The following is a 26,264-nucleotide window of genomic DNA, read 5'->3' on the forward strand; positions in this document are numbered from 1 at the left end:
GTCATCTAGCATTTACATTAGAAGGAAACACCGCCCCCTGTTGAACAGAATTGTAATTGCAGGAGTTAAGCTTATCTGCCAGTAAATCCAGTTAATATTCTACTAAAACTGTCCCCATTTGTTTAAACAATGCAATGATGCAATGCTCCTCTGTTATTGTGATTTAACTGTGAGTTCGAGAGGAGCTGTCTGTTTTCTAACAAAAAGCAGACAGAAAGTGAGAGTAGAAAGAAAACAAGTTTCATCAAAAGGATGGCTGGAGTTTGGTTTTGTGTCCTAAGAATGGGACTTCTTTCGATGTTGTGTCTTTGGGGTATCACGGAGGCCGTTGGTGGAGCGGTGAGTCGGCCACGACCACAAAGAAGACCACGTAAGAAGCCCAAAGTGGATCCAATTGACTTGACGCCACCGCCACAGAACATCAACATCCGACAGGTAAGAGCAACACATCAAAAATAATAGTTTTGCTTACTGTATTAGAAACAACATTATAGTATCTTTCATCAAATATGAAACAACAGCAAAAGCCAAAGATGATGAAACCGGATTTTGTCTCAAAAGGTCTTATTTAGACAGTCAATATATCAAGACTTTTTGTTTTATCTCGGCTGTTGTTTTGTGCACCAGATGACAGGAACTTGGTATCTGCTGAATGTTGCCTCCAAATGTTCTCACCTTATAAATCACGGGACCAAGGTGGAGCCCACAGTAATGACCCTCACTTTTCAAGACGCCTCGGAACAAGCCATGCTGGTGAGCACTAAAACACGACAGTAAGTTCATCCTTCATCCCTAACGAGGTTTATCCATTCAGTCAACTGAACTTATATAAATAATAAATGTAAATGAATAAAAGGAACAATTTTTTAAATCTCATATTATTTACTTGATACATGATAATTTGTAATCTGTATTTTGCTGCTTGAAAAAGAAGGAAAGACATTTGACTCTTCAATTCAATGGTACAAATAAAAAAACATTTGTTTATGAAATGAAGCTTCATGAAACTGTCATAATTTTCAGAGTCCACTAGATGGCGGTCTCTGCTCTAGTTTCCTTTGTTTTGCACAACTTTACCAATGAAACATCACGTCATTTTTAAACTGATGGCGCCACCTACTGACCGTTAAACAACATAACATAATATACATTTATATACATGTTTATATACATACATATACGTTTATATACGTTTATATATATATATATATATATATATACTGTATGTTATATTTAAAGAAATAAGGTTAGAAAACACATTAATTCCTTTCTTAAACTGTTTCTTTTATTCAGCAAACGGAACACCTGGTTTCCCAGTTAGACAACAATTTGGATGCAGAATAATTTTTTTCTTTGACCTTGATATAGAACTAACACAGATTAAAAACAAAATCTCGAGGAAAAGACATACTTCTCAGCTCAGAACTAATTTAAGATTACAACTTTCCTTCCAGAATAAACATTCAGTTTGGACCTCGAACCTTTTCCACCTTCATTCAGTAATAATTCAAACGTATCTTTAAATAACAGAGAATAAACGAGACCTTCTTTGTTTAAGGTTTTTACGTGTCGTCAAACATAAACCAGCTGCTCCAGGCAGTCAAATCTTGAAAAACACCAAGATGTTTTCTTGATTGTATTGTATTTATTTAATATGTCAATATATTAAAGCTGGATTCATGTTTGCTTTTGGAATCCTCAGTAATCACCAGTGCTGGGAGATTTTACAAATGTATACTTTGACGTCGACGCCCGGAAGATTGACACTTAGAGGTGAGTTACTCGAACCTGATTTTCTTTTTTTTCCGGACTCTAGTATCTTTTGCAACATGTTTCCCTCCAGGAGCACGTCCAGAGCTAAACACCGAGATTGTGATCGCAGAAACAGACTACAGCTCGTACGCAATCATCTACTACCAGAAACTGGGCAAGATGACCACAAAACTCTACAGTGAGGACCCGGCTACTCCTCCACCTCTTCTATTAACAATACACATTTTATTCAAGTGTTCTTGCATGCAGGCAGGACTGTTGAAAAGCCGTCTGAGCCCTTGTTGATAAAGTTTGAGGAGCTGGCTGAGAAGCAAAGTTTGGGTCTCGCCTACGTGTTCCCCTTTCCAACATACAGTAGGTCTTTGTTAGTCCCTCCAGATCTGAAACACAGATTATTCTACAAAACTGGCAGCTGTTGTGTTCATTAACCAGCTTTTATTGATTTGAATGATGCCTTTAATACAGTTTTAAGATATTCCACTGACCATAGATTACACTAAAACCTTTGCAGGAGCCCAGGTCTCAAGCAAGGCAAGTCCCTTCACAAGTTAATATTATTGATTTGGTTCTTTTAGGTTTATAAGCCTGTAATACATGGTAGATATAATTCATTTGTTTCAGGTAAAATTAAGTGATGTGCTGGTGAAGCTTTAGAAACAGTGTCATGTTGTTTAGAGGTCAGAAGGTGGCGCCATCAGAATGATGTGATGTTTCATTAAACAAAGGAAAATATTAAAGACACTGCCATCTAGTGGGCTCACAAAATAATAACACTGCTTCATTAAGCTTCATGAGACCATCACTAGTAAAATGTAAGGATAAGTAACTTCACTTGCTAGCTAAACTAGTTGAAAACAGCTGCTTATAGGTTATATTTACCACTGTTTTAGTTTTCATTATTTATTGGTTGAGGTGTTTCAGGATACACTGTACTCATTTTAAACGGTCACAAGATGGTACTCTATGCTCTACAATCTTTGGCTTTGACCAGTAACTTAACGAAATGTGATCAATTTTGTGATGTTTGACGATGTATGTCATCAGCTGTTTCATGAAAGCTTGAAAAAAAATACATTTGATGTTTCACATGTATTCCAACCTTTGATTATGCTACTGGAATGTTCTCATTGCTCATTTTCAAGAGGATCTAAACTTTCCAACTGCAAGCAAATCATATTTATTATGAATGAGTCAGGGTTTCTCTTCTTTGATTCTCTTTCACTGCAGGTCACTGTGGAGATGTGGACCAGGACCATAAAATCAGTGAGTCCAAAAAAACTTTGAATATAATAATAAATAATAAAATAATAAAATACTGTTTGCACTCAGAGGAATTGGATAATAAAGCCATATTAAAACAAGGACATATAAAAGACACTTAAGGATGTACTTAAGGATCCCATGATGCAGCAGTCACAACCTCTCATTGATTTCAATAGAACTCATTGATTTTAACAAAATTTTGTCAAGTTTACCATAAGTGCAGACATAAGAAGTAAGTGGGAGGCAGAATAAGCCGAAACAATAGTGAATATTCAAAGGAAGATATTCATAATAACACGGATGCATAAACAAGTAATAGAGCACAACCAAATTTGTTACAACACAAGTGGAGGGAAATGGAAAATAAGAATAGGAAAGCTCTAATAAAAACGAACAGTGAAATATTTAAAAAGTATGAGACATGAGACCTGAATAAAACTGACATAAATTGATTTAAATGTAAGTAATGTACCAAGTTTAGATTTTTTTTTACTGGATGCAGTCCCATGGTAAATGTTAAAAATGTTATCATCAGGAATTAATTTAGCTCATAGATGTCGCATTGCAAATGTGAAATATTAATTATATGAGTCATGTTCCAGTAACTGAGTCGTGTTTTCTATGAATATTTTAAATCAGATACTGGGAAAAAAAAGTCATGTCACCACATATTTTCTCATAGTATTTGATTAAGACACATTCGATAAGGAAATACATTGTAAAATAATATTGTTTATTATTGTTTGATTTATTGTATTCTTCTCTTTTGTGCTTAACAAAAGTCAGTTACCTTTACTCTATCAACAATTTTTTAAGATTTACTTTTTAGTTTTACTGTAAATTCATTGATTTCTTGCACTTAATAAATAAGTAGTTTGGAGTCATTTTTCTTGGGCTTTTGAGGCAAACATTATAAAATCCTTATATTCAGGACACAAACATAGACTTAATCAGCACAACAGACCTTCTTATTTCCCTTCGAGGTCTGTTATATCACAGCACAGCCAGAAGGAGATTGGTTGGAAGCAGGTTTTGGGGTTAACCAATCACCTTTCAGCAGAGAGTTTCCTACAAAGAAAATGTCACATTGTCTGCGGGGCACTACGCATGTGTTGAATTCGTCTTGTGTAAGAAGTTATTTATATAATAGCCGTCCACAAGTTATCTAATGTAAATGTATCTTTGGTTTCGTTGTGTTTCAGACTGTATTCCCACATGCTGAGGAGGATGCACCAACTTGCTGAGCCGTTTGAAAGGATTTAATTTGAAAATAGAAAATAAGCTGCAAGGAAACAGCAGTCTTATGTATCAAGTTTGTTTTCAGCACCGGGATAGATCAAGATATTATGTATCTGCTCACGTATTAAACATTTGTTACATGATCTCTGTGTGTGAGTGTGTGAGAGGGGGGAGGGTGTGTGGGGGGTTGTGACGCATTCCAGATGTTCTTATAATGGGGTGAAGGAGGTTAGTTACAAAACAAATTATTTCCCTTTGTTTTTTTACCTCACAGCAAAGCTGCAGGCCTGCTCTTGTCTCGCCTCACACAAAAGATCTGATTACCTGATCAACTCTAAGTTACATTCCTGGGGTTCACTCAGGTTACAAGCCATTATCCTGAGGCAGACTTTTTAGAAGCTTTTGTTGGATTCTGCGACAAATAACTCAGAGCTATCTAAAAATGTGCATTCTATTGTTGTGGTCATTGACATGCAGAGTTGTGGATGTGTCCTCTTGTCTCCGCTCGGGTCAGACCCGCTAATACACTTATCACTTTAACGGCAAGTGAGTTACCGCAGGACTTCACTTGGAGAATTAAACATGTCCGGTGTCGTCGAGTAAACGCACAAGAGTTTCTTTCACTGCAGCCAAACGTTGGCTTGTCCAGTGTTTCTGTGACAATAGAGAGGAAGGACTTGTTTAGTTTCCTCATATCTGTAGGTGCATCTTAAACCATTACACATAATTTCCTTAGTAGGATTTAAACTTACAACAATTCTGATAATTCTAGTATGTAGACATGCACAGCTAAATATATCTGGTGTTTCTTCTTCATTGCTATACAGGTTGTGTTGCCATGATAATTAAAAGGCTAAAAAAAAAATTAAAATACCTAATGAATCGGTATAAATTAGATTCTAAGTGGAGGGATAAACTGTCTTAGTCCTTTATTACTTCATTTTACTGCTATACAAAGGTTTATGTACTGAATTATGTAGCGAAGAAATCAGTTTAAACTTTAGCACAACATGTTTTTTATGAATAAAAAGAGGTCCAAATGGATTATTAGTGCACTTTCTCCTATATGATCACAAGAAAATTTTCAGCAGAAACTATTGGAGATGGTTTGTAATTCTTTATGTTCAGTGTTGAAATGACTATGAAACATCTGTTAAAGTGCATGTGAACTTTAAGGTTGAAACCGTTTCAGATTGTTTTGTAATCATTCAGCATCAACACTCCCCCCCCCCCCCTCCCCACACATGTACCACTTGTGTAACAGCTTTTCATTTGAATGAAATTGTTTTGACATGCAAACCAAAGGAGGAGTCCAGAAGAGGGAGGGGAGTCAGACTATATAAGGAGGGTCTGCGCCGTCTGCCTCCTCACCTCATCATTACTTTTCCCCCCCGAAGAGACGCTAGGCTCAAGGAAAAGAAAGAACAAGATGAAGACTCTGCTGAGGCTGATGGCTGCTCTGCTGTGTGTCCTGGCCGCCTGTGCCTTGCCGGTGAAGGACTTCAGCCTGGAGAAGGTGAGATCTTTGACTTTAAATCGGACGAACAACAATACATAAAACCAAACTAGCATAAAAAAATGTTTCTACTGTTGTTGGTGTGCATTTTGAGAGGTGAAAGTGACTTTAATGTCGACTTAAATCATTGTTATGAACCTGAATTCTGCTCAAAAATGTGCAATGAAGAATAAACTTTTTTTCATGGTAGATGGTCGGCAAATGGTACATCACTGGTTTCGCCACCAACGCTGCCTGGTTTGTTAGCCACAAGGAAAACATGAAGATGGGAGTGGTGATGATCAAGGCCACTGAGGAAGGAGACATGGACCTCTCTTTCGCAAATCTCAAGTAAGTCAACAGATAAAACTATTGAAATATTTCAAGAAATGTATATAAATGAACAAAATATTCCTAGTGTAAATTAGAGATTGGATGTAACCATTGTATGTAAAACATCTTAAATTTAACATTCTGCTCCTCAGTGCTGATGGTTCCTGCTGGAAAATGACCCACTTGGCCAAAAAGACAGAAACTCCTGGTCGCTTCACTTTCTTCAGCGAGGGTGAGTCCATGGTCTTATATAGGTAGAACTTTATTGATCCCTCAGAAGGTCTCCTTCGGGAAATTGTTTAATATATATTTATATATATTTATATATAGAGAGAAGAACCTCACGCCTGAACTCTCTTGCTCTGCTTTCTCCGTTAGTTTGGAACAACGACAATGACATGAGCGTCGTGGATGCCGTGTACGACCAGTACGCTCTGATCAGCACCATCAAGACCAAGGACGGAGTCTCCGAGGTCCTCACCACCCTTTACAGTGAGTGTGGCTCTAATGTCTCGCAGATTGAAAACCCCCCCCCCCCCCGGGAGCAGATTTGAGAACAAACTGTTGCGTCCACAGCTCGCTCTACGGAGCCTACCGCTGAAATGCAGGAGAAGTTCACAAAGCTCTCCACAGATGATGGAATCCAGGCTGCAAACATCGCCATGCTGCCATCCAACGGTAATTTCATTGATTTTTAAAACCATCATGGTTGTTTTATTCAAACCTTCTGACTGTGTCTTGTTTTTCTCAGGCGAGTGCCCAGAAGCCTAAAGAGTCCGGACTTCAAATGAACCTTCACTTCCTTTTAACTGCTGCACTAAAGAGCAACTTAGACACATTGTAGAGGAATTACTGCTTTTTACGAGAAAAGACTTCGGAAGTCATCAGCTCACTTTTGTACTTTTTTATGATACATACATACTTGTGCTGTTGTATATACATTGTGTACATTGTTGAAGTCAAGAAAAATAAAGTCAAATGAGACTTCTGAATGTTGAATTACCTTTGATTTGTCATATTTTCTTTAACGGTGGATTCTTGTTTAAATAAATACACTTGAATTCATAATGACTGAGGATTTCATTCAATATTATTAAACATTAAATACACTTTTGATCAAATTTTGTGTAGGAAGCTAAATTGTTTATACATTATAAGGAATTAAAAAGATTTCTTAGTAAATAAGTAATATTGAATAAAAGAAAATGTGTCATGAATCATAAAATGTTTATTATACAGTAAATATGTCCAGGAAAAAAGTATATTCTATACAAAAAATGTTTGTAAAGACCATAACTTTAAATCATGCATGATTTAAACTAATTATAAGGTTTTGACTGTAATGTAAAAGTAGAAAAGTTTAGAAAGTGTTGCAGTGAATTTTAAAATGAAAATCCTATTCCGAGATTCATTAATCCATGCTATATTTGGCGATGCCACATAATTCTAAGACTTGAAGACTTACACTTACTATATGATTTGATACACTTTTTAAAACGTTTTATACACTTGAGAATGATATGAATAAGGATTTGTGCCAGAGGTTAAACACGATTACATGTCTTTAAATCGTTAGATGTAACCTGCAGGAACAAAACACCCAAAATGTTAAAAGAAAACAACAAATACAAGTAGAGATCAAACAATATTTTATTGGACACATTTCAAACGAAAAGCAAAAACATTTAGATTATGATAAATAAGTAATGTGTACAACTAAAGTTAAACCAGACCAGGGGCTGATTGAAGCTTGAATTTCTTGTGTCATAGAGTAAAGAAAAAACTTGACCCAAAAAGCAAACTCATGTTGAAACAAAACATTTGGCAGGTCAATCGTCTCCGTCATCCACACGAGTGACACTCGTGATCAGGGAACAGAAGTGAGTTCAATGAGCGTCTGATCATCGTCTAAAGTTGAAGGAGCAACTTGAAACTGTCAATTATACAAAAGCAGCTGGGTGTCAGTCTGCAGATAGACCAGAACCAGAACACTCATGAAGACCATTTCATATATTTCATTAGAATATTGTATAGTATCACAATAATGATTTCAAATGAGAACCTCCAGCAGAATATCGTGGTTCTGATAAGTGTTGTATTTGGGTTTTAGTAAGAGCAGTAATTTGGATGACTTATGATTATTTGAAGATGTCTGAAAAAAGGCACACGATTGTACCATCTGCTTACTAGTCTGCCTTTTCTTACTAAATATGGCACCAAAAACAGAAGCAGGACTACATACTCGCAGCGCAGCCATCCTGTTAATAGGAACCATGAAACCCTTGAGGGACAAAAAAAGAGGGTCCTCTGGAAAAAAACGGTTTATTATCAGTTTCAATTTCTGTGTAGTGAGGCGGAAAAGGCTGTTTTATGGCACCAGTTTGATGATAAACCTGGAGGCAACATTTGCAACTGAATACCCCCAATAGTTACCCATCATTAAGTGCTGTAGACCAGGAACTGGAGTAGAAGACCCGTTATACAAGAACATACAGTTAGAGTAGAGCTATTAGCCAGTTAGCCTAGTCTATTCAGCTGGGCCAGAAAACATCTGGGATTTCTTGTATTAAAGTGGCTTGAAATAGTATGGTTTTGGATCTTGTAATAGAAATTAGGAAGAGCATGTAGGTTGATCATGAGTTCAACATTTGAAGTAAGTCCCATTCAATTTGTCCGGATGGAATTCAACTCTTTTGTCTGATGTGTAGATTTTTTTTCCAGGATCTGTGATGCGAAGGACATCATTTAAACAGAGCTTTATCTCTGTAAAGAAAGCAGTACAAATAAAAAGATGACCTTGAGTGTAAAAAAAAGTTTCAACTTTTCATTTGGTAGCTGCTGTAGGAGTCTTTTATCTTCTCTATCGCTAAAAAATGGCGTGGGTTGTGTTTGAAAAAGTGTCTGAAAGGTCAAAAAAAACAAAAAAAAACTTTCATGTTGGAAAAATGTCAGGTCATCGTTTGAAGACGTGGTGGTGGAGGTTCAAACATTATTAATTTTTAATGAATACCTGAAATAGTTTTGAATCTGCTACATACATCCTGAGAACAGGACGTACTCTCATATCACGATAAAAACAAAGTAGTTATTCTTAGCCAGTTATGCTCCTGCACAAGCACATCAGAAACACTTTATTTCTCCTCGAGCTGCTTAAGAATAAAGAGATATGTAGGCACAGCAATAATTCCTCGTCTGTTCCTCGTAGCTTAAACATACGTTCTTAACGTCTTGATGCCTCAATCACTTTATTTGAATGTACCATAAAGATTCATCTCAATCAGTTCTCTAACTTAAGCCCTCAAGTTTGTGAAAGGATGACTTAAGACTCATGTGTTTGGCAAATATGTCAACAATTACATGAAAAGCTGATTCAAGCCAAGAAAACAAGCTGCCACGATTAATAAAAAAACAACAATCTTTTCATCTGAATTTCAACTTCAGAGCTCAGAATAAACAATGATAGCTCAACGTAAAGCTCTGTCAGGTTCATATACTATAGACAAACCTTCGATATAGATCTGACATGGACGATAGATTTTTGTTAGGTGATCTGATAAAAATCTTTGGGAATAAAAACATAACATAAAACATTATATTTACAAAATAACTCTGGATATCAGGTTCCACTTTCCATATGGTTACAGTGACATGATGCAAACACAATATTAAGAATAGATAAAATCAGTTTGGCATTATGATCTGATCATTTTTGACGTTAGTCTTTTGTTAGAAAAATCTAGTGAAACACAACGACCCGGTAATATAATTACTCATAAACATTTGTAAACGGCTGAAACCTTCTGGAACAAAACCGTCAGTATTTACATCTTCAGTCCGATGTCCATCCTCTCGTCTCTGGATATATATAAAAATCAAAACAAACATATATAATAAAGAATTTTTTACATGTCTTTGACTTCCCGAGGAAATCATTGTCCGTTTTCATGGCCTTTCCGCCTCTCTCCTCTGGCTGGTCGTTCCATTAAAACACCAGACGCTGTGGCAACTTTTGGCTTAAAGATCAACTTTGTGCCAGGAGTGAAGACGTAGTTCCTAGATGAACCATTCTTTCTTTGATTCCTCTATGGTTTCTGGGTTTTCTGCGCCAATGATGGCCGTGTCTGCAGACTCTGCGGCAGACTCGCCCTGACTCTTGGCCTCGTTTGTGTGGTACGTCCCTTTGTGACGGAACATGTAGCGGATCAGGAACACCAGAGTACACAAGATGGTGAAGATCACCACAGCGATGATGCCTGCAGGAAGACAAAATGAGTTACACCAACTGCACATTGACCCCTGGATTAATTTAGGGTCAAGGTGACCCTTAGGCCCAAAAACAAATGGGTTTGTGGTGTTCTTTGTCTTGGCTTAGTATTTATGGAAGTCAGGGAGATAACACAAAGGTTAAAAAAAAGTACAACTAAATAAATAAAACTAGAGTATTTGCTCAATGCCAAAAAAATAAATAAAATAAGGCTTACTCACAACTCTGTCGTCTAAAGCACAGGGTTTACAAAAAAAATATCTATAATATATATATTTTTTAATATTCATAATATTTCATGTAAACAAAATTTCTTCTAAAAGAAAAAAATAAATAAAACAGTCTCTACATTTAATCAAAAAGTAACTGCAATCAAAACATAAAACCAAATTAACACATTTTTTTATTTTCTCATTTATATTAACATAAGTACAACATATATTAATCTATTGACCTCTTCATAATTTTTTTTTCACTACCTTAGCTGGTATTAAAAAATAGTTTTTATGTTTGTCACTGAAAGCAAAACTAACTTCAAGCCTACTGTTGTGCAGAGTCCCCCAAATTCTGCTTCCAAAAATGTCCCATCTGTTAAGCTTTTGTGTGAAAAAATACTATTAATTCTAAGCCTGTTGTGAAAAGAGTCAGTTCTGTTTTCTTCTGCTTTCCCTTGAGGCTAAAATTATGATCAACACTATGTGTCTCATAAAAGCGAGACACTTTCCCCACTGTTTTTGCTACGGGGGTTATCGTTAACCTGTAAACCTAACAATTGAGTTTAAATAAACTACAGAAGTCAGAAAAAAATAGAAAAGCAGACTGAAAGGTTGCCTAGTCTTTACCTCCAATGATGGCGGAGTCTCTGTTGACTCCATCAGGAATGACTCGCTCCTCATTGAAGGGAAATTCTGCATCTGCAATAAAGACGATACATTTGGTTCAGTACTGCCATTTGATTGAACAAGAACGATCAAAGAATATCTTCACTTTTAATCGCTGTATAAAATCATAAGTGACTCCGATTTTTTTATGTGTGAAATTTTGCAACCTTTCCAGTGAGTCCCAAGCCTCGCCTCCCTGTTTGTTGAAGGGAGGCCCCATAAATAAAATACATATGTATTGAGCTTATCTTAGACAGGTATATATTTTGGGTTGCAATTTCCTTTTTTTGTACTAGTCTTTTGTTCCAAAGTTTTTTGTATAATATAGTTTTTATATAGATAGTTTTGTCTTTTAAAAATAAACTAAAAATGAATGCCTAGGTGAAGGTAAAGACTGGAAGAAACACCATGTCTGAAAACGCTCTTTGCACTTCTTTGACATCAATGATGCATTCAATGACAATGGGATTGCTGTGGCGCATTCAAGAATGTATGATATTTTAAAACTAACGCGAAAACACTGGGCTCATTACGCTTTGTAAAACAGTGTCATGTTGTTTAAAGGTCAGTAGGTGGAGCCATTAGTTAAATAATTATGTGATGTTTTATTAGAACAGTTGTTCAAAACAAAGGAAAATAGTGCAGAGATCGCCATCTAGTGGGCTCTGAAAATAATGACACTGCTTCATGAAGCTTCATCAGTCCCTCACTTAAAATGAAAACCCTGAATTGTTTGATTTTGTTTGTCTGCACTGGTTTTATTTGAGAATTTTTTATTTCATTTAACACTTTGAGTTGTGTATTGTTTGTTATTGTCCTAAAAAGGTTGTTGATTGTTTACGTTTTTTACAGTGTTTTTACATTTTTATTTATATAATAGGTTTGTGGGATCAATAGTAAACTTAAAAGGTGACTTTTGTGTGTGTATAAATTACTTAGATAGATAAATAAAATAGGCAAAAATCATCATTGGCAAACAGTATTGGCCACAAAATGTACAATCCCGGAACCCCTTATTTATGACACTGGCGTGTACATTTGGATTGGATACATTTGTGAGTAAATAACTTATTTAAAGTAATTTACTTGGGCAACTTTAGCTGAAATTGCCTTTTAAATGTTAAAAGAACAAGTAAACAGGTTAACCAAAAAACAAGATTCAATATTGCCATTTTCCTCAACCCATGTTAATAGGCAGTAGTAATGGTTGATGAGGCCTCATGAAACAGTAGTGAAGACACTGTATCATGATACAGTGCTTTTAATTTTGAAAGACCAAAGGATGGCACTTTAAATTTTATAATGATGCCAGATTTCATTTAAATTGTTGGATTAATAATTAGGAGGCAAGTGCCAAATATGTAATATGCTAAACGTATCATGATACAGTGTCTTCACTGGTAAGTAAGTCAGTAAGTAAGTAAGTAAAGGTTATTTGTAAAGCGCCTTATAGTGTCAAAAAAAGCACTTGAACAATCAAAAACAATACACAGTTAAAAATAATACTATAAAAAGCCAAAACACATAAGACAAATACAGGAGTCCCAGAAAATCAGGGAAAAGCCTGCACAAATAGTAGGAATAGGATGGTGAAGCAAATCTACATGGCACCATCAGGCAAGATCAAGCAGCCCTTCTGTCCATACATTTGTAATTGATGCATTTGCCATGGAGAGAAACCTCCACACAAATGAGAACACAGAGTGATTATGACAGAAACTGCAGAGGCTGAAAAGGAAATCACAGAGAATACATTCGTCAGCTATCTGGAGTAATATGCAAAGTGAAATGACTGCAGTCCACAGTTAGGTGTAACGGAACAGGAAGGAAACACCTTTAGAAGAAAGTGCTGATATTCATCCTCCAGCATGTCAGTGAATGTTATATTATGTACAGACTCTCTAGACTGCAGAAAAGTTGTGATCGCTGACTGTGCGTTTGGACCTGAATCGATGTCAGATTGACTACACATTTTCAACCACTAGAAAAAAAATCTGTAGAAAAATAAAAATCTGCCAGTCCTCACCTGTGTTGTCCAGACGCCACGGGTCAGTTGCAGCCGACATCGGGGGAATGGTGAGAGGTGACGCCCCACAGTTGGAATGCACCAGTTTTCCCTGGTAGGACACCGGAGAGGATGCGGCCGGATGTTTTTCCGTCTCACCTACTGTTGGTTTATGTTTCTTGCTTCTCAGAGCAGCCTTCAGTGGGGCTATTCCGTTAAACTCCACCCGGGAGAGGCAGCCAATGAAACCTGGGAAGTTGTAGCGTTCGATCAGCACCGGATCTATGTGTCCAGTTTCTGAGGAGAGACAGAGAGGAAGCGTTAAAAAAAGAAGGATTCCACTTAATGCTACCAATATATAGAGTCACGCTGAATATCAGATTCCCCTTTGAAACCAGGAGGATAATTTAAGATTGAATGAAAGTCCAAGTTTAATGGTAAGAATAATCCTTTTCTAATGTTTCTTCCTGGCCTAACCAAGGCTTCATTTATCTTATTCTTTATTTAAGGTCATTTTTGAGGGTGGAGGCTGGATCCCATTCCAACTTCAAGGGACAAGAGGACACCCTGGACAGCTGAGCAAGAGGGACAACCAGTGAAGTTAGAATTTTGGGTGAATTAAATATCGCATGAGGATGCCATGTCGCTTTCCTATGAACATTTCCTTCTCCCTAGTTGTGTGAGCAGGTGTGCACTGGAGCTCCGCCCGAAGATGTAATCCTAACCCTAACCCTTTTATGGCAGATATTGAATGAGGTAGTTTGTAACAGGCTATTGTACTTAGTGATGTGCTGGTGAAGCTTCATGAAACAGTGTCATGTTGTTTAGAGGTCAGTAGGTGGCGCCATTAGTTTAAAAATGATGTGATTTTTCATTAGAACAGTTGTTCAAAATAAAGTAAAAAAGTGGAGAGACCGCCATCTATGTGGATGAATCTAGTGAAAATAATGACACTGCTTCACGAAGCTTCATCAGACCATCACTAGGCCTGGCCTGGTTCAACTTATGGTTTGTGTTCCTGTCTGTATCAAGTGTAATTTAACGTGTGCCAATAGTGTTTTATATTGGAAACTGACCCGGAACACTTTACTTTTATAACTCGTTTCCTGCATGAACTCCATTGTCATCAGCAGTGCCTTGAGTTGACGCAGTAAACAACAAACAAAAAAAAATCGACCTCCGCTGAGTCCGCGGTGAGTCATCTCATAAGTTTGCATCGTTCGTGACTTTGGAGTCACCTGACCTGTATGTTGTCACTTTGGAGTCCCCTGTATGTTGTCACAACTTTGTTGCTTTATTTTTATGTTCGAGGCTTCAGTGTTGCTCAACACATTATCGATTATCTTCCTGGAACTGAACCCAGCATTTCATGAGCGTTCTGCATGTGAGTCATCTGACCCAATGAACTACAACGCTTCTTTTATTTGTTTTACCTGCTACATCTTTGGTTCAATACCTCGCCACGCTACACCCACTTTCACAACAGACGTATCTGCCATAAATCAGCATTGTGTGTATGGAGATGGCTGTGAATTTAAATCATGTGTGGGTGTGTAGAGAGCATGTGGAGCCACGAGGCAGACAAAGAAGGCTCCCTGCGTTAGACACCGAGCAGAATACTAATAGCAGCATTTCAATAAATACTGAATATTCCACTCCGCCTCCTGTATTCCCCAGCATGTGTAGATGAGTGCGGAGGCTGCTGTGTGAATATTAACACGCCTGTTGGGAAGTCTAATAAGATGGGTTGAAGACAACACAGATGTGATGATTTGAAATGTTAAAGGTCGATATTGTTAGTGAGGAATTGTTGAGTAGATGCCTTGAGTTTTTTTTTTTTCTTTCTTATTAGGAACCGTGAGCATTTGTGTTTAACATTTTGAACCAGTGGAAGAGAAAAAAACAACACAATTATTATTTTCTCAACTATCAATTGTAAAGTGTTGGCATTTGATTTTATAGGTTAAATTGAAGTAATACACAATATAAGTGGAATAAATAGAAATATCAAAAGTAAGGTATTTAGATGTGCAGAACAAAAATGTCATTATCGAAAAAGACTTTAAATAAATAGTGTTACACAGTATAGAAGATATACTTGAGGACAATATATACATTTATTCTTGATGAATATGACTAAATTAAGTTAAATAATAATCCAGAAAAGAGGGGAACAGATGCTTGTCGTATGATTCTATGTTCTAGTGATGTTCTAATGAAGCTTCACAAGGCAGAGTCATTTTTTTCAGAGTCCACTAGATGGCGGTCTCTGCAGTATTTTTCTTGGTTTTGAACTGTTCTAATGAAACATCACATTTTTAAACTGATGGTGCCACCTACTGACCTCTAAACAACATGACACTGCTTCATGAAGCAACGCTGCCTATGGTGCATTACTCTTGACGAAAAATTCACATATTCACATATTAAGATTACGGGAATCCGCAGGAACTGGATGAACCAGCAGTTATGGAATCGTATAACAAGCCGAAAGAAATAAATGATGAGGTTGTACTAAAATATAACGGAAGCTAATAAAAGTAAGATAAAACATAGATTATATTAAAGCAGTATTAAAAATATAGAGAGAATAAATGGAATGTGTAAGATAATGCCAGATTAATAGAAACAGATGGATCAGGGTGAGTGGGTGTGTGATAATAGTAAAAGCAATGACAATATAGTATATGGCTAAGTAATAAGTCTCTCTGCCTTGAGAGCTGAAGGCTGATTATCCGTAATCCCCTCTGTTGCCTTGTTGTTACTTCTGAAGAGCAAATAAATCAATGAACTCCACCCCCCCACAACACGACTGACAAAAAGTGTCAGGCCAGCTTTAATGAAATCACCAAAAATTTAAGATTAGACCAGGTTAGAAACACATGTGACCTCTGCCCCACCCAACACCAGCCTCTACACACAGTGACAAAGCACGGCAGCAACAGGAAGGTCATCAAGTGAATGACCTTCAAATGAGACTTTAGGAAGGATCTTCCTCACTAAATACTTAGAGGATGCTTGGATAAGCATCGGGGGAGGGTGTGGTCGACCCTCATCTCACATCCAGCAAGGGGAACAAGGTGAAAGTCGGGCCCAACACAAAAGAAGATCTTCCCAGCAGGAACACATTCAAGTAATGAAGAATAAGAGGGACAGTAAAAAGAAGGAAGGTACCACTAGGGAGGAGATAAGAAGCAGTTGCCGTGGTAACAAATGGAGGGTGACACCTTGAAGGTACATGAGGGAAATATTAATTGATTCTACACACCATGGCTTTTATTTAATAACCTAACAAATAGAAATAAATGTCATATCAACGATCAACATCGATAACCCAAAAGTTTCCTGAAAGCTGAAAATCTGTTAGTCAATTGCAACAGCCAATAGCAACGGAGGACACCAGGTGACTCAACAGATAGTCCATGTCTCAGTTTTAAAGAGCATATGGAGGGACAAATATTTAAACTCACCATGAATAAAACAAAAATGGGACACCAATACTCCATCTAAACAGGGAATAGCAAACCTCTAAACATCCATTCTGCCCTAAAACATGAGGCACAATAAGTTTAAAACTGCAACAGCATCAGTAACGTTTCCAACATGCAACACAAACACGACGCATAGCTACCGATGTCAAGTTATTGACAGTGATGATTCAGTTTCTCAGGCAACCCGGCTTCCCCTCCTCTCCTCCACCTCTGTTCGGCCCACTGAACAGCGAGTCTCTGCATCAGTCTAGCTCCTTCTGCCTCCCTCTGCAGTGCAGACACACCCCCACAAAAATGCTGCAAGTGGAGAAAATCTGGACCGCGGATCTCAACCAGGATGGATCTGGACTGTTGATTTGTTGAAACGGTGGTTTTCTTGTCCACACACTCGAAGAATGGTTTGAGGAATCAGAGATAGAAGAGCATCGTGAAAAATAGATTCTATTTAAGTGATCTTTTCTTTCTTTTCTTTCAGCGGCCAATTCTGAAGCGATGCTCTGATCCAAACCCCCCCTCCAAAATTTTTATTCTATGTCAAGTTCACCTGATATTTACCTTTTGGGGTTTCTTGTTGCAGAGTGGAATGTGAAGTCCTTCAGTAAAAATGTTGCACATTAATAATACTGTACACGTGTTACCTCTGTTAAGAAGGTTGTGTGATTATTTGTGTTCAAATTCATATTTTAGTGAAATCATTAAGAGATATAGAGAACGTACCACAATACCAATGCTGTCATTTAATTTTCAAATGCTAAAAAAAGACAATTATTTATATTGCAGTAATACTATTTAAGAAAAACCCAAACCAAGAGCTAATCCACAGACGATCAACAGAACAGGAACCAAAATAAAACATTGAATGCCTAAAATGCCCTTTATTGGTGGTAATAATCAAGAAAAAAAATCTTCAAATTATCTAAATATCAGTTCTTAAATGAAAATATTAGGACTACAATCAGGTATTTGTTGTGCCCTTTATATATCAAATTATCTCAAAGGGCTACACAGCAAAAACAAGAAAAATTACAAAAATATTAAACTAGGATATTGATTTAAATAATAAAATATCTCATTAAACATAATAAAACTTTTGTGGACAATCTATACAAGTATACAAGACAAGTGTTTTTTTTCAATTAATATTCTTTTTTCTTTCAAACAAGGCTGGTTTAATAATTTGATTATTAGATAATAAATAAGAATCAAAATATGTATATAGTCTGTGCTGACTTATAAACAACATAAATTGTAGTGTATTTACCGTTTCATGAATGTTTAATGTTGTTTTACACAAATGTACTTTTCAACTCAACTTCAACTAGTTCTTCTTTTAATAAGTAACTATATTTCATTGCCGGTCATTATGGTTTGTTGTAGTTTTCTAGGCATAACATCTCTAAAAACACAAAGGTCTGATTGTCATCCGAACACACAAAGCATGTGGTCGTGGTTTTAAAACAAGCCCGATAGGAACGTACGATTGGAACAATTGCTGGAGATAGCGGCCATCTGTTATCTGTCACATCAGCTTTAATCAGCTCTCCAGCGAGTCACGGTGAAACTGAGGGTGACCGAACAAAAGAAAGCTCAGAGAAAGTGTGCTATTAAACCCATGGTTTGTTTGTTTGGTTTCCATCTAGACACTTAGGAGGGGATTCAAAATGAACTGGAAGGATTCTAGTTAATAAGACACAACAGAATTGGGTGGAAAGACTCTTGCCTTCATCCATTATATCTATACAACTACAAGCTTTGAACGTGTGCCTGATTAAAAATGTAGAACAGTTCATTTGTTGTTTTGTTCTATATTTCTGAAATGAAAACACAAGAGAACAACGCTGCAGTTCCAAAGTTCCGCTAACAAAATGTCTGAACATAAGTCATAAGAAGTCCATCAGTTATTTTAATGAGGGTCTCACACGACTCCCCTGGTATTCTCCATTGTCACAAAACAAACAGCCAACACTCAGCGGGATACGACCGCTATTTAATCATTGGGCAGCACTGTGATGTCTTTAAGAAAACACTCTCAGCTGCAACAATGAAGCAGCTAAAATTAATCAACTTCCTCATTCAAGTGTTTTCGGTACGGCAGCCTCTCGAGGTCCACTTTGTTGCTCATCAACTAAACATCCAGATGCATATTAATGAGTTAAACAACAAGCTTCTGAAAAAGCTACAAGCAAGCAGGCAAAGTTCTTTATTTGTAATTTTGTAACTTTAGAAGCGTAATCGTGTAGAACTCTCAGGCAACAAGAGTCATGTGAGGCTTTCAACAGTCTCAGGGAACTAAAGAAACCACTGAGAAGAAAGATGAGACATATTTACGATTGCAATGTTCCAACAATGACAATGATATGGAAACACTTACTCTTTATATTTACATTATTAATTCTTTCTTCTCTAGGGGAGCACGATTGCCTCACAGCAAGAAGGTTCGTTTCCAGTTCGGTAGGGACCCCTGTGTTACGTGGGTTTACTCCGGGAACTCCGATTTCCTCCCACATTCCAAAAACATACAGAGGTTGATTGGGAACTTGTCCATAGGTATAAGTGTGTGTGTGTAAATGGTTGTGTGTCTTTGTCTGAGCTGAGGCAGAATGGCGTCCTGTCCAGGGTGTCCCACACCTCTCGCCCGAAGAAAATGGGATAGGCTCCAGCCCCCCCGCAACCCTCATAAGGGATTAGGCGGCATAGAAGATGAATGAAGGAAAACTTTCTTCTCTCTCTTTATGTGTGTTAGCTAGTAAAAGATTTGTTTCTTTCATGTTTGGAGAGGAAATCCTACTTTTAAAATCCCCAAAACTTTCTTCTAAATCTAACAATTCACGTTGATTATCTTCTCCCTCACAATCAATACTAACAATACAACAACAAGGCCTCAAATTAAAATCAAAACGACCTAAAACCTGGTGTCACAGACTCCCAATATTTACAGTAAACGCACCTGTACGAACAAGGTTTAAAAAGAGGTGAAAAAGGGAAGAAATGTTTTTCTGTCGTTGCCATGTCCTGATAATTTCACCAAGACCTCCGTTACAGACCATCTGTCAATCTAGGTGGGGGGCAAATCTGGCCTGACAAGTCATTTTATGTGGCCTTTCAGATAGTTGGCTCACATCGAAGTAGATGAAAGTTCATGTTTGAGTTTGCGGAACATATTATCACAATAAATTCACTCTGTTATCATACTGGTCTAGAAAAGCGCTCTATAAATATAAATTACTTACTTACTTACATAATAAACAAGAGTTGTGATAATATTGGGCAAAAATAATCAAGTCTCTTTAGTGTGTTTCTAGTTTCTAGTCACCACATTTATATATATTGATAGGTGAATTAAATCATTTTCAGTGAAGCTTTTAGTTATAAACTGATGTGAGAATTAAATAAATTGGTGATTCACAGCCAAAAAAAATATAACACAAAGTGAGGATACCGTATCATGAAGCTTCACCATCCCACCACTAAAATCATATTTTTAAATGGAATAGAACATTTATATAGTAAGTAAGTAAAGTAAGTAAGTAAAGTAAAGGTTATTTGTAAAGCGCCTCTCTAGACCAGGGTCACACTTGAACAATCAAAAATAATACACAGTTAAAATATATACTTTAAAAGGCCAAGACACATAAGACAAACACAGGAGTCCCAGAAAATCAGGGAAATGCCTGCACAAATAAAAGTGTCTTAAAGGTGTTTCTTGAAGGAGTCAGTAGATCATCAAACACAGAGAGAGAAGAAGATCGTTCCAAAGCTTAGGAGCAACAGCCTGGAAGGATTTCTCTCCTCTGGTCCAGAAGCGTGTTCAGGAACCATCAGTAGATTCTGATCCACAGACCTCAGAGCCCGAGCTGGGGTGTAAGTCTGGATCAGATCACTGATGTAATGTCTGACCATGAATAGATCTGAAAGTAAGAACCAGAATTTTAAAGTTGATCCTAAAAGAAACTGGCAGCCAATGCAGAGTTTTAAGGATCAGGGAAATGTGAGTTCTTCTACTAGAGCTGCTCAGAATTCTCGCTGCAGAGTTTTGTATTAACTGCAGGTGAGACAGATCCTTCTTGTTTAGACACAAAATAAACTGTTATAATAGTCCAAAAGAGAAGACAAGAACGCTTGGATTATCCAGATCGTGTTGTGATATATACAGTATATAGATGTAATATAATATAGGTGATGGAGTTTGTATGTTCTCCCCGTGTTGAGTGGGTTTACTCTGGGCACTCCGGTTTCCTACCACAGTCCAAAAACATACAGAGGTTGATTGAAGACTTTGTGAAATTGTCCGTAGGTATGAGAGTGGTTGTGAATTGTTGTCTGTCTTTGTGTGCCCTGCGACAGACTGGTGTCCTGTCCAGGGTGTCCCCTGCTTCTCGCCATATGATACTGGGATAGGCTCCACTCTCCCCGCGACCCCGATCCCGGGATAAAACGGTAGACAATGAATGAATGATGGCGGTGGTGATGGCACATGGTAGAGTTTTAACTTTCATTATTGCAAAAACAAAAAAAGCACATGGAAGTAATTGCTACAAGGTAACAATAATACTTTTGTAGCTTGCTAAAAACAATCCCATGAGTTGCACACACACACACACACACACACACACACACACACACACACACACACACACACACACACACACACACACACACACACACACACACACACACACACACACACACACACACACACACACACACACACACACACACACACACACACACACAAACAAGGACACATTTGTGGCTATGAGGAGTGTGTTGTTCGTGTGCCTTCTGTCATGCTGATTCATGACTCATCCCCTCCATCTCTCCCCCTGGACTGCAGCGATGTATGAACATTCATCATACCATAGGAACTCCTCTTGCAAACACACACATGTCCACGTATCCAGGAGAAGAAACACTAACCTTGACACACATGTAAATAAGTGGAACTGTTACACATTGAGCAACATTTGCTGAATCATCTCAGAGCTTCACAATCAATAGCACTTAAGCAAAAGGGCCCCTGAGAGGGCAAACTGTAAATCCCACAGCCCGGACCTTTAGTGTCCAGACTGTCAGCGATGAGATAAAACCTTAATGAGGCACATCAATCACATTCGCTTAAATAATATTGCACTGAGGGCTGCCACATAAAAAAGTGCTCTGTAATCTAAGATACACTAAAAATAGGACAAAGTATCTTGTGATGCAGAGAGAAAATATGAAGTCAGAATGAATTGAACTCGTCACCGATGTTATGTTATATCATTAGATTTTGGTGGTGTTTTGAAGTTTTACGAGCTCTAAGAAGACATTTTAAATTGTTGTCCACAAATGCTCAATTAAAACTGAAACTCTGGTTATTGCGCCTGATGATAAGGTACCAGAGTTGAGTCAGTACTTGGGTTTCTTAGGCCGGTCTGTTAAACTGAGCCTGACAAACCTGGGTGTTGTATTTGTTTCCTTCAACTGAGAAAAATCTCTAAATTTAGGAAAATTATGTCACAACATGAACTCTTCTTCTTTTAGTATCAATTTTAAAATTCTGGTTCTTACTTTCAGATCTATTCATGGTCAGACCTTACATCAGTGATCTAATCCAGCCTTACACCCCAGCTCGGGCTCTGAGGTCTGTGGATCAGAATCTACTGATGGTTCCTGAACATGCTTCCGGACCAGAGAAGAGAAATCCTTCCAGGCTGTTGCTCCTAAGCTTTGGAACGATCTTCTTCTCTCTCTGTGTTTGATGGATCTACTGACTCCTTCAAGAAACATCTTAAAACAGGTTTTTCCCTGGTTTTCTGGGACTCCTGTGTTTGTCTTATGTTGTCTTGGCCTTTTAAAGTTTTTAAATTTTCAGTCATTGCTGCCATTTCGCCAGTTTTGTTGTTACTTTGGCACTGAGGACATGACAAATGTTGCCAACTAGTGGCCAGAGGTTAAATTGCACCACACAAATGAATAAATGGCATAATTGAGTGTTAATAGTAAAAAAACAAACATTGAGTGATTGTCTTTATACACACACTATTGAAATATAAACCACAAAATAATTTTCAATTAAAATAAAATGTTATTTCGAATGTTCACCCAGAATCATGGAACCATGTAGGAACAAGTAGTTTTATTATGTTTATTAGAAGCTGGGTTGAGTTAAACCTTGTGTTATCTCAGAGTCAAGTTGGCCTGAAGTCCCGAAAACAACAACCTCCCACACTCCCAGAAACTCAAATGCAGTGGTGAAAGTCGATCAGTTTGACACAGAGATACCACAAGGGAGACCACAAACACATTGATTTTCAGGGCCTTCAGGTCAGTTTGACCCTGAGATATTACAAGGGTTAAACTAGTAGATTCTTCGCAAAGTTATGTTCCGTGACAGTGTTTTTTTTGTGGTTAGCATGTGAAATGTATGACCAAAGATTTGACCTTTGATGAACTATAAAAATGAAATACCTCAAATCTTAAGATGTCACAGTACATGTATCACTTTTACAAAAATAAAAAGAACTTCCCCTCAAACAAACAAACAAAAAATCTCTAAAAGGAAATTTCTCTTTCACTTAAAACTGCTCTAGAATAGACAGGCGTGTGAACAAAGAGCTGTCTGTCACGAGAGAGATGTCTCTCAGCTCGGCTCCTTTGTTATTGTGATGCATCAAACAGAGAGCTTCTGTTTGATATCCTCTCTTTTTCTGGGACCACAATGGAGAGCCGGAACGAGACAGTCGAATCCACGACAGCGATATTTACTCATGAAAGAAAGTGTCTCTGTGATTGTAGTATTTATGTTTCTGTTGTAGTTTCCACATTCATCGAAATTTGACAACAAAAATGATCCAGAAACTATAAACCTAAATGGCCTTTTAATAATTTAATTTATGTTTGTTTTTCTGATCAATAATCATTAAAAAAAAAAAAAAAAAATTATGAGTCACTGTTAGAAAATAAAATTAAGATACAAAAAGAGTCACAGAAACAATTATATGAAATAATCTCCAAAGCGTTATAGATACATATATCAAGGCAGATAAACGGCATGTAGAATCTTTATAATCTATATATTATATCTATACATCTATCTATAAATAAACTATATATTATAACAATGGCCCCTATAGTCAGAGATGTAAAATCTCAAATTTCATGCAAGCGTTAGTGTGACACTAAAGTTCTCTAGCGTCATCTGGTGGACAAAATTTGTAGTTACAACTATTTTTTTTACCTCCCTATTTTTTTTTAAATCTTAAATTCCGAGGATTCAAGCGCTTTTTTTTTTAATCATCCGGAAGCAAACGTAAGTTGAATTCAAATATGTAAAATATATATGTAATAAATGTGAAATAAATGTATATATTGTGTCTTTTAAGTGAATCATGAGAAGATAATTCCAAGATGAGATGGATGTTTCACAAAAGCAAACTACATTATGGTTTGTTTGTAATTGATGTAGCAATGGCAACAAACGTATTTAAATGAACTTGATTGTTTGAAAGGAATCGAGTGACTCACCAAATACTTTTCCTAAAAACACCGTCTTGACCAGGTTGAACTTTGTGTCGGAGGCTTCTGGGAGGAAGTAGGTGACCGCAGGATAATGGTCCAGCTGGAGTGAGGGAAGCAAACAGGCTGTGAGAAACCAACCAACACGTTCAAAGATTTCAAAAGCACCCAAAGCATCATTAAAAGCTCTCGCTGGAGGATGAAGCTGAATGTGTCTCACAGGTTTATAAGAGAAACATCACAGAAACTCTCTGGCAAATATAAATTACAACATTAATGGTTTGGCTTTTTCCTCATCGTTCTATACCCGTCCATGGCAGCTGAGTCTCTTGCTAGAACTCAGATTGGCACCTGGTTAGCTGGGACAAAGCAGAAGACAACACTAGAATTTCCAAACAGGCGATTATTTACACAATTAAAGACCTTTCTTCCACACAGACTCTGATTTCCTCAATTACAGTCACAGCAAACCTTCTCTATCTTTTGGAAAGTGTTCAATTTTTAACTTTTTATCTTGTTTATTTACTTCCATTTGTTATTATGTTCACTGGAGCTAGACTGCACCGGAACAAACCAATCATCCATAACCATCCCGCAAACAAACACCTTCTGATGCCGGACCAGAAGAGCGATCATACTTTAATTAACAATGTGCGATTCCTCAAGTCTGCCGAGGATTCAGAGCCTTTTACAAAGACTTAAAACCAAACGTGTTTACAAAGAGCGGAGATGTGAGAGCAGAGAGAGGTGATGGAGGAAGGGAATAGCAACTTTAATATCCATGCAGCATAATGAGCTTGTTATTGCTGTTTCACTCGGGTTTCTAATTAGCTGAAATCCTGCAGACGCTCTTATTGACAAGAATCTTTCCTGGCTCGCAAATGAGTTTGGTCGATTCTCACTCAGGAACTGTATCACACCTCCATGTTCGCAATCTAACATCTATTTCTTCGTGTCAGTTCGCGGCTCAAATAGTTCGTTTCACCAGTCGCTCATGTTTTCATGTCTTTTGTGAACCTGTCGGACAAGCAGCACAAGGACAAGGACACATTATTTTTAACAAGATGTTTTCAATGTTTCCCAGTTATTAAATGAACACTCACAGAACTTTTTCCTCCATTTTAAGGCCGAAAGAGCACAATAATCCAACCGAGAAAAACACAACAAAAACAACTACATTAAATACTGATACCAATGCAATATAGAGGTTGCAAATCTTGCCTAAAAATAAAGAACGGACAATAAAAAGTCACATGACGGTTTATTATCTTAACAATTTGATTGTAAGCTGTGTTTAAGTAAATAAGACCTGTGCATGAGCAGCAGCCGTTTGAAGCCCTACGAGTAAAAGGCAAAATCTTTAAAACTTACTTTAATCCAGATGAAACTCCAGATCCTACAAAAATCCAAACCCTTCTAATTATTCCTAACCAATTCTTAAATTTAAATCAAACAACTACCAAGCAAAACCAAGCCAAACCCTGTTAAAACAACTGTTCAAGAATATGGTAACAAAGTTCTAGGAAAGACTTTAAAAAGCATCATCATAAACGATGATTAAAGCATAGGTGGCGCCTTGGAGAAGGTGGGTTGTCATCACAAAATAATATCTGTGCAGCTTTGAATGTATAGTTATCAGGATCTCCAAAAAAAAAGAACAGTCATTGGTTCCTTGGTTAGTCTTTCTTTTATAGGCCAAGTGTCATTGAAGATATGATACTTGAATAACCTAAGAGATTAGTTAAGGAAGCCTGAAAGGTCACTGGGTGGTGCCATCAAGGTCAGTAGGTGGCGCCATCAGTTTAAAAATGATGTGATTTTTCATTAGCCCATTAGAACAAATGAAGATAGTGCAGAGCCCGCCATCTAGTGACACTGCTTCATGAAGCTTCATTAGACCATCACTAGGGTTCAGGGCATGTTATACCAGTAGGAGACCACAGGGGAGTCCGAGGAAGTGCTGGAGAGACTCCTTGGAATACCCAAGGGTCCCCCCGGGAGGAGCTGGATGAAAGTCTGGGCC

At 37.4% G+C, this 26,264-nt stretch overlaps 3 protein-coding genes across 4 annotated transcripts in view; 2 read left to right on the forward strand and 1 right to left on the reverse strand.

Moving 5' to 3' along the window:
* The first annotated feature begins 179 nt into the window (after nt 1-179).
* c8g (complement component 8, gamma polypeptide) lies at nt 180-4,418 on the forward strand. The gene is made up of 7 exons (XM_087789047.1): nt 180-435; nt 628-773; nt 1,703-1,773; nt 1,844-1,951; nt 2,023-2,127; nt 3,001-3,036; nt 4,239-4,418. Exons 1-7 carry the CDS (start codon nt 253-255, stop codon nt 4,256-4,258), a joined length of 669 nt encoding a protein of 222 aa, XP_087645173.1. The 5' UTR covers nt 180-252; the 3' UTR covers nt 4,259-4,418.
* A 1,234-nt stretch (nt 4,419-5,652) lies between these two features.
* On the forward strand, nt 5,653-7,102 carry LOC148081976 (lipocalin-like). The gene is made up of 6 exons (XM_087788098.1): nt 5,653-5,791; nt 5,982-6,121; nt 6,256-6,335; nt 6,482-6,595; nt 6,680-6,781; nt 6,855-7,102. Exons 1-6 carry the CDS (start codon nt 5,705-5,707, stop codon nt 6,872-6,874), a joined length of 543 nt encoding a protein of 180 aa, XP_087644224.1. The 5' UTR covers nt 5,653-5,704; the 3' UTR covers nt 6,875-7,102.
* Nucleotides 7,103-7,735: 633 nt separating this feature from the next.
* The window catches only part of cntnap2a (contactin associated protein 2a), a 283,671-nt gene continuing 265,142 nt past the window's right edge, over nt 7,736-26,264 (reverse strand). For both annotated transcript variants that reach the window (XM_087789051.1, XM_087789050.1), the window contains 4 exons: nt 24,251-24,344; nt 13,275-13,550; nt 11,210-11,281; nt 7,736-10,356 (listed from right to left, as the gene is read on the reverse strand). In XM_087789051.1, coding sequence (XP_087645177.1) covers nt 10,157-10,356; nt 11,210-11,281; nt 13,275-13,550; nt 24,251-24,344 — 642 coding nt within the window. In that variant the 3' untranslated portion in view covers nt 7,736-10,156. The remainder of the gene's footprint in view (nt 10,357-11,209; nt 11,282-13,274; nt 13,551-24,250; nt 24,345-26,264) is intronic.

Source organism: Callionymus lyra, chromosome 4 (genome assembly GCF_982586985.1).
Source record: "Callionymus lyra chromosome 4, fCalLyr1.hap1.1, whole genome shotgun sequence".
Classification (NCBI taxonomy): Eukaryota; Metazoa; Chordata; class Actinopteri; order Syngnathiformes; family Callionymidae; genus Callionymus; species Callionymus lyra.

Coding starts and splice junctions, on each gene's coding strand:
- c8g (XM_087789047.1), top strand. CDS start 253: ATGGCTGGAGTTTGGTTTTGTGTCCTAAGAATGGGACTTCTTTCGATG. Junction 436..627: donor AGAACATCAACATCCGACAG/GTAAGAGCAACA, acceptor TTTGTGCACCAG/ATGACAGGAACTTGGTATCT. Junction 774..1,702: donor GTGAGCACTAAAACACGACA/GTAAGTTCATCC, acceptor TGGAATCCTCAG/TAATCACCAGTGCTGGGAGA.
- LOC148081976 (XM_087788098.1), top strand. CDS start 5,705: ATGAAGACTCTGCTGAGGCTGATGGCTGCTCTGCTGTGTGTCCTGGCC. Junction 5,792..5,981: donor AGGACTTCAGCCTGGAGAAG/GTGAGATCTTTG, acceptor TTTTCATGGTAG/ATGGTCGGCAAATGGTACAT. Junction 6,122..6,255: donor CTCTCTTTCGCAAATCTCAA/GTAAGTCAACAG, acceptor TCTGCTCCTCAG/TGCTGATGGTTCCTGCTGGA.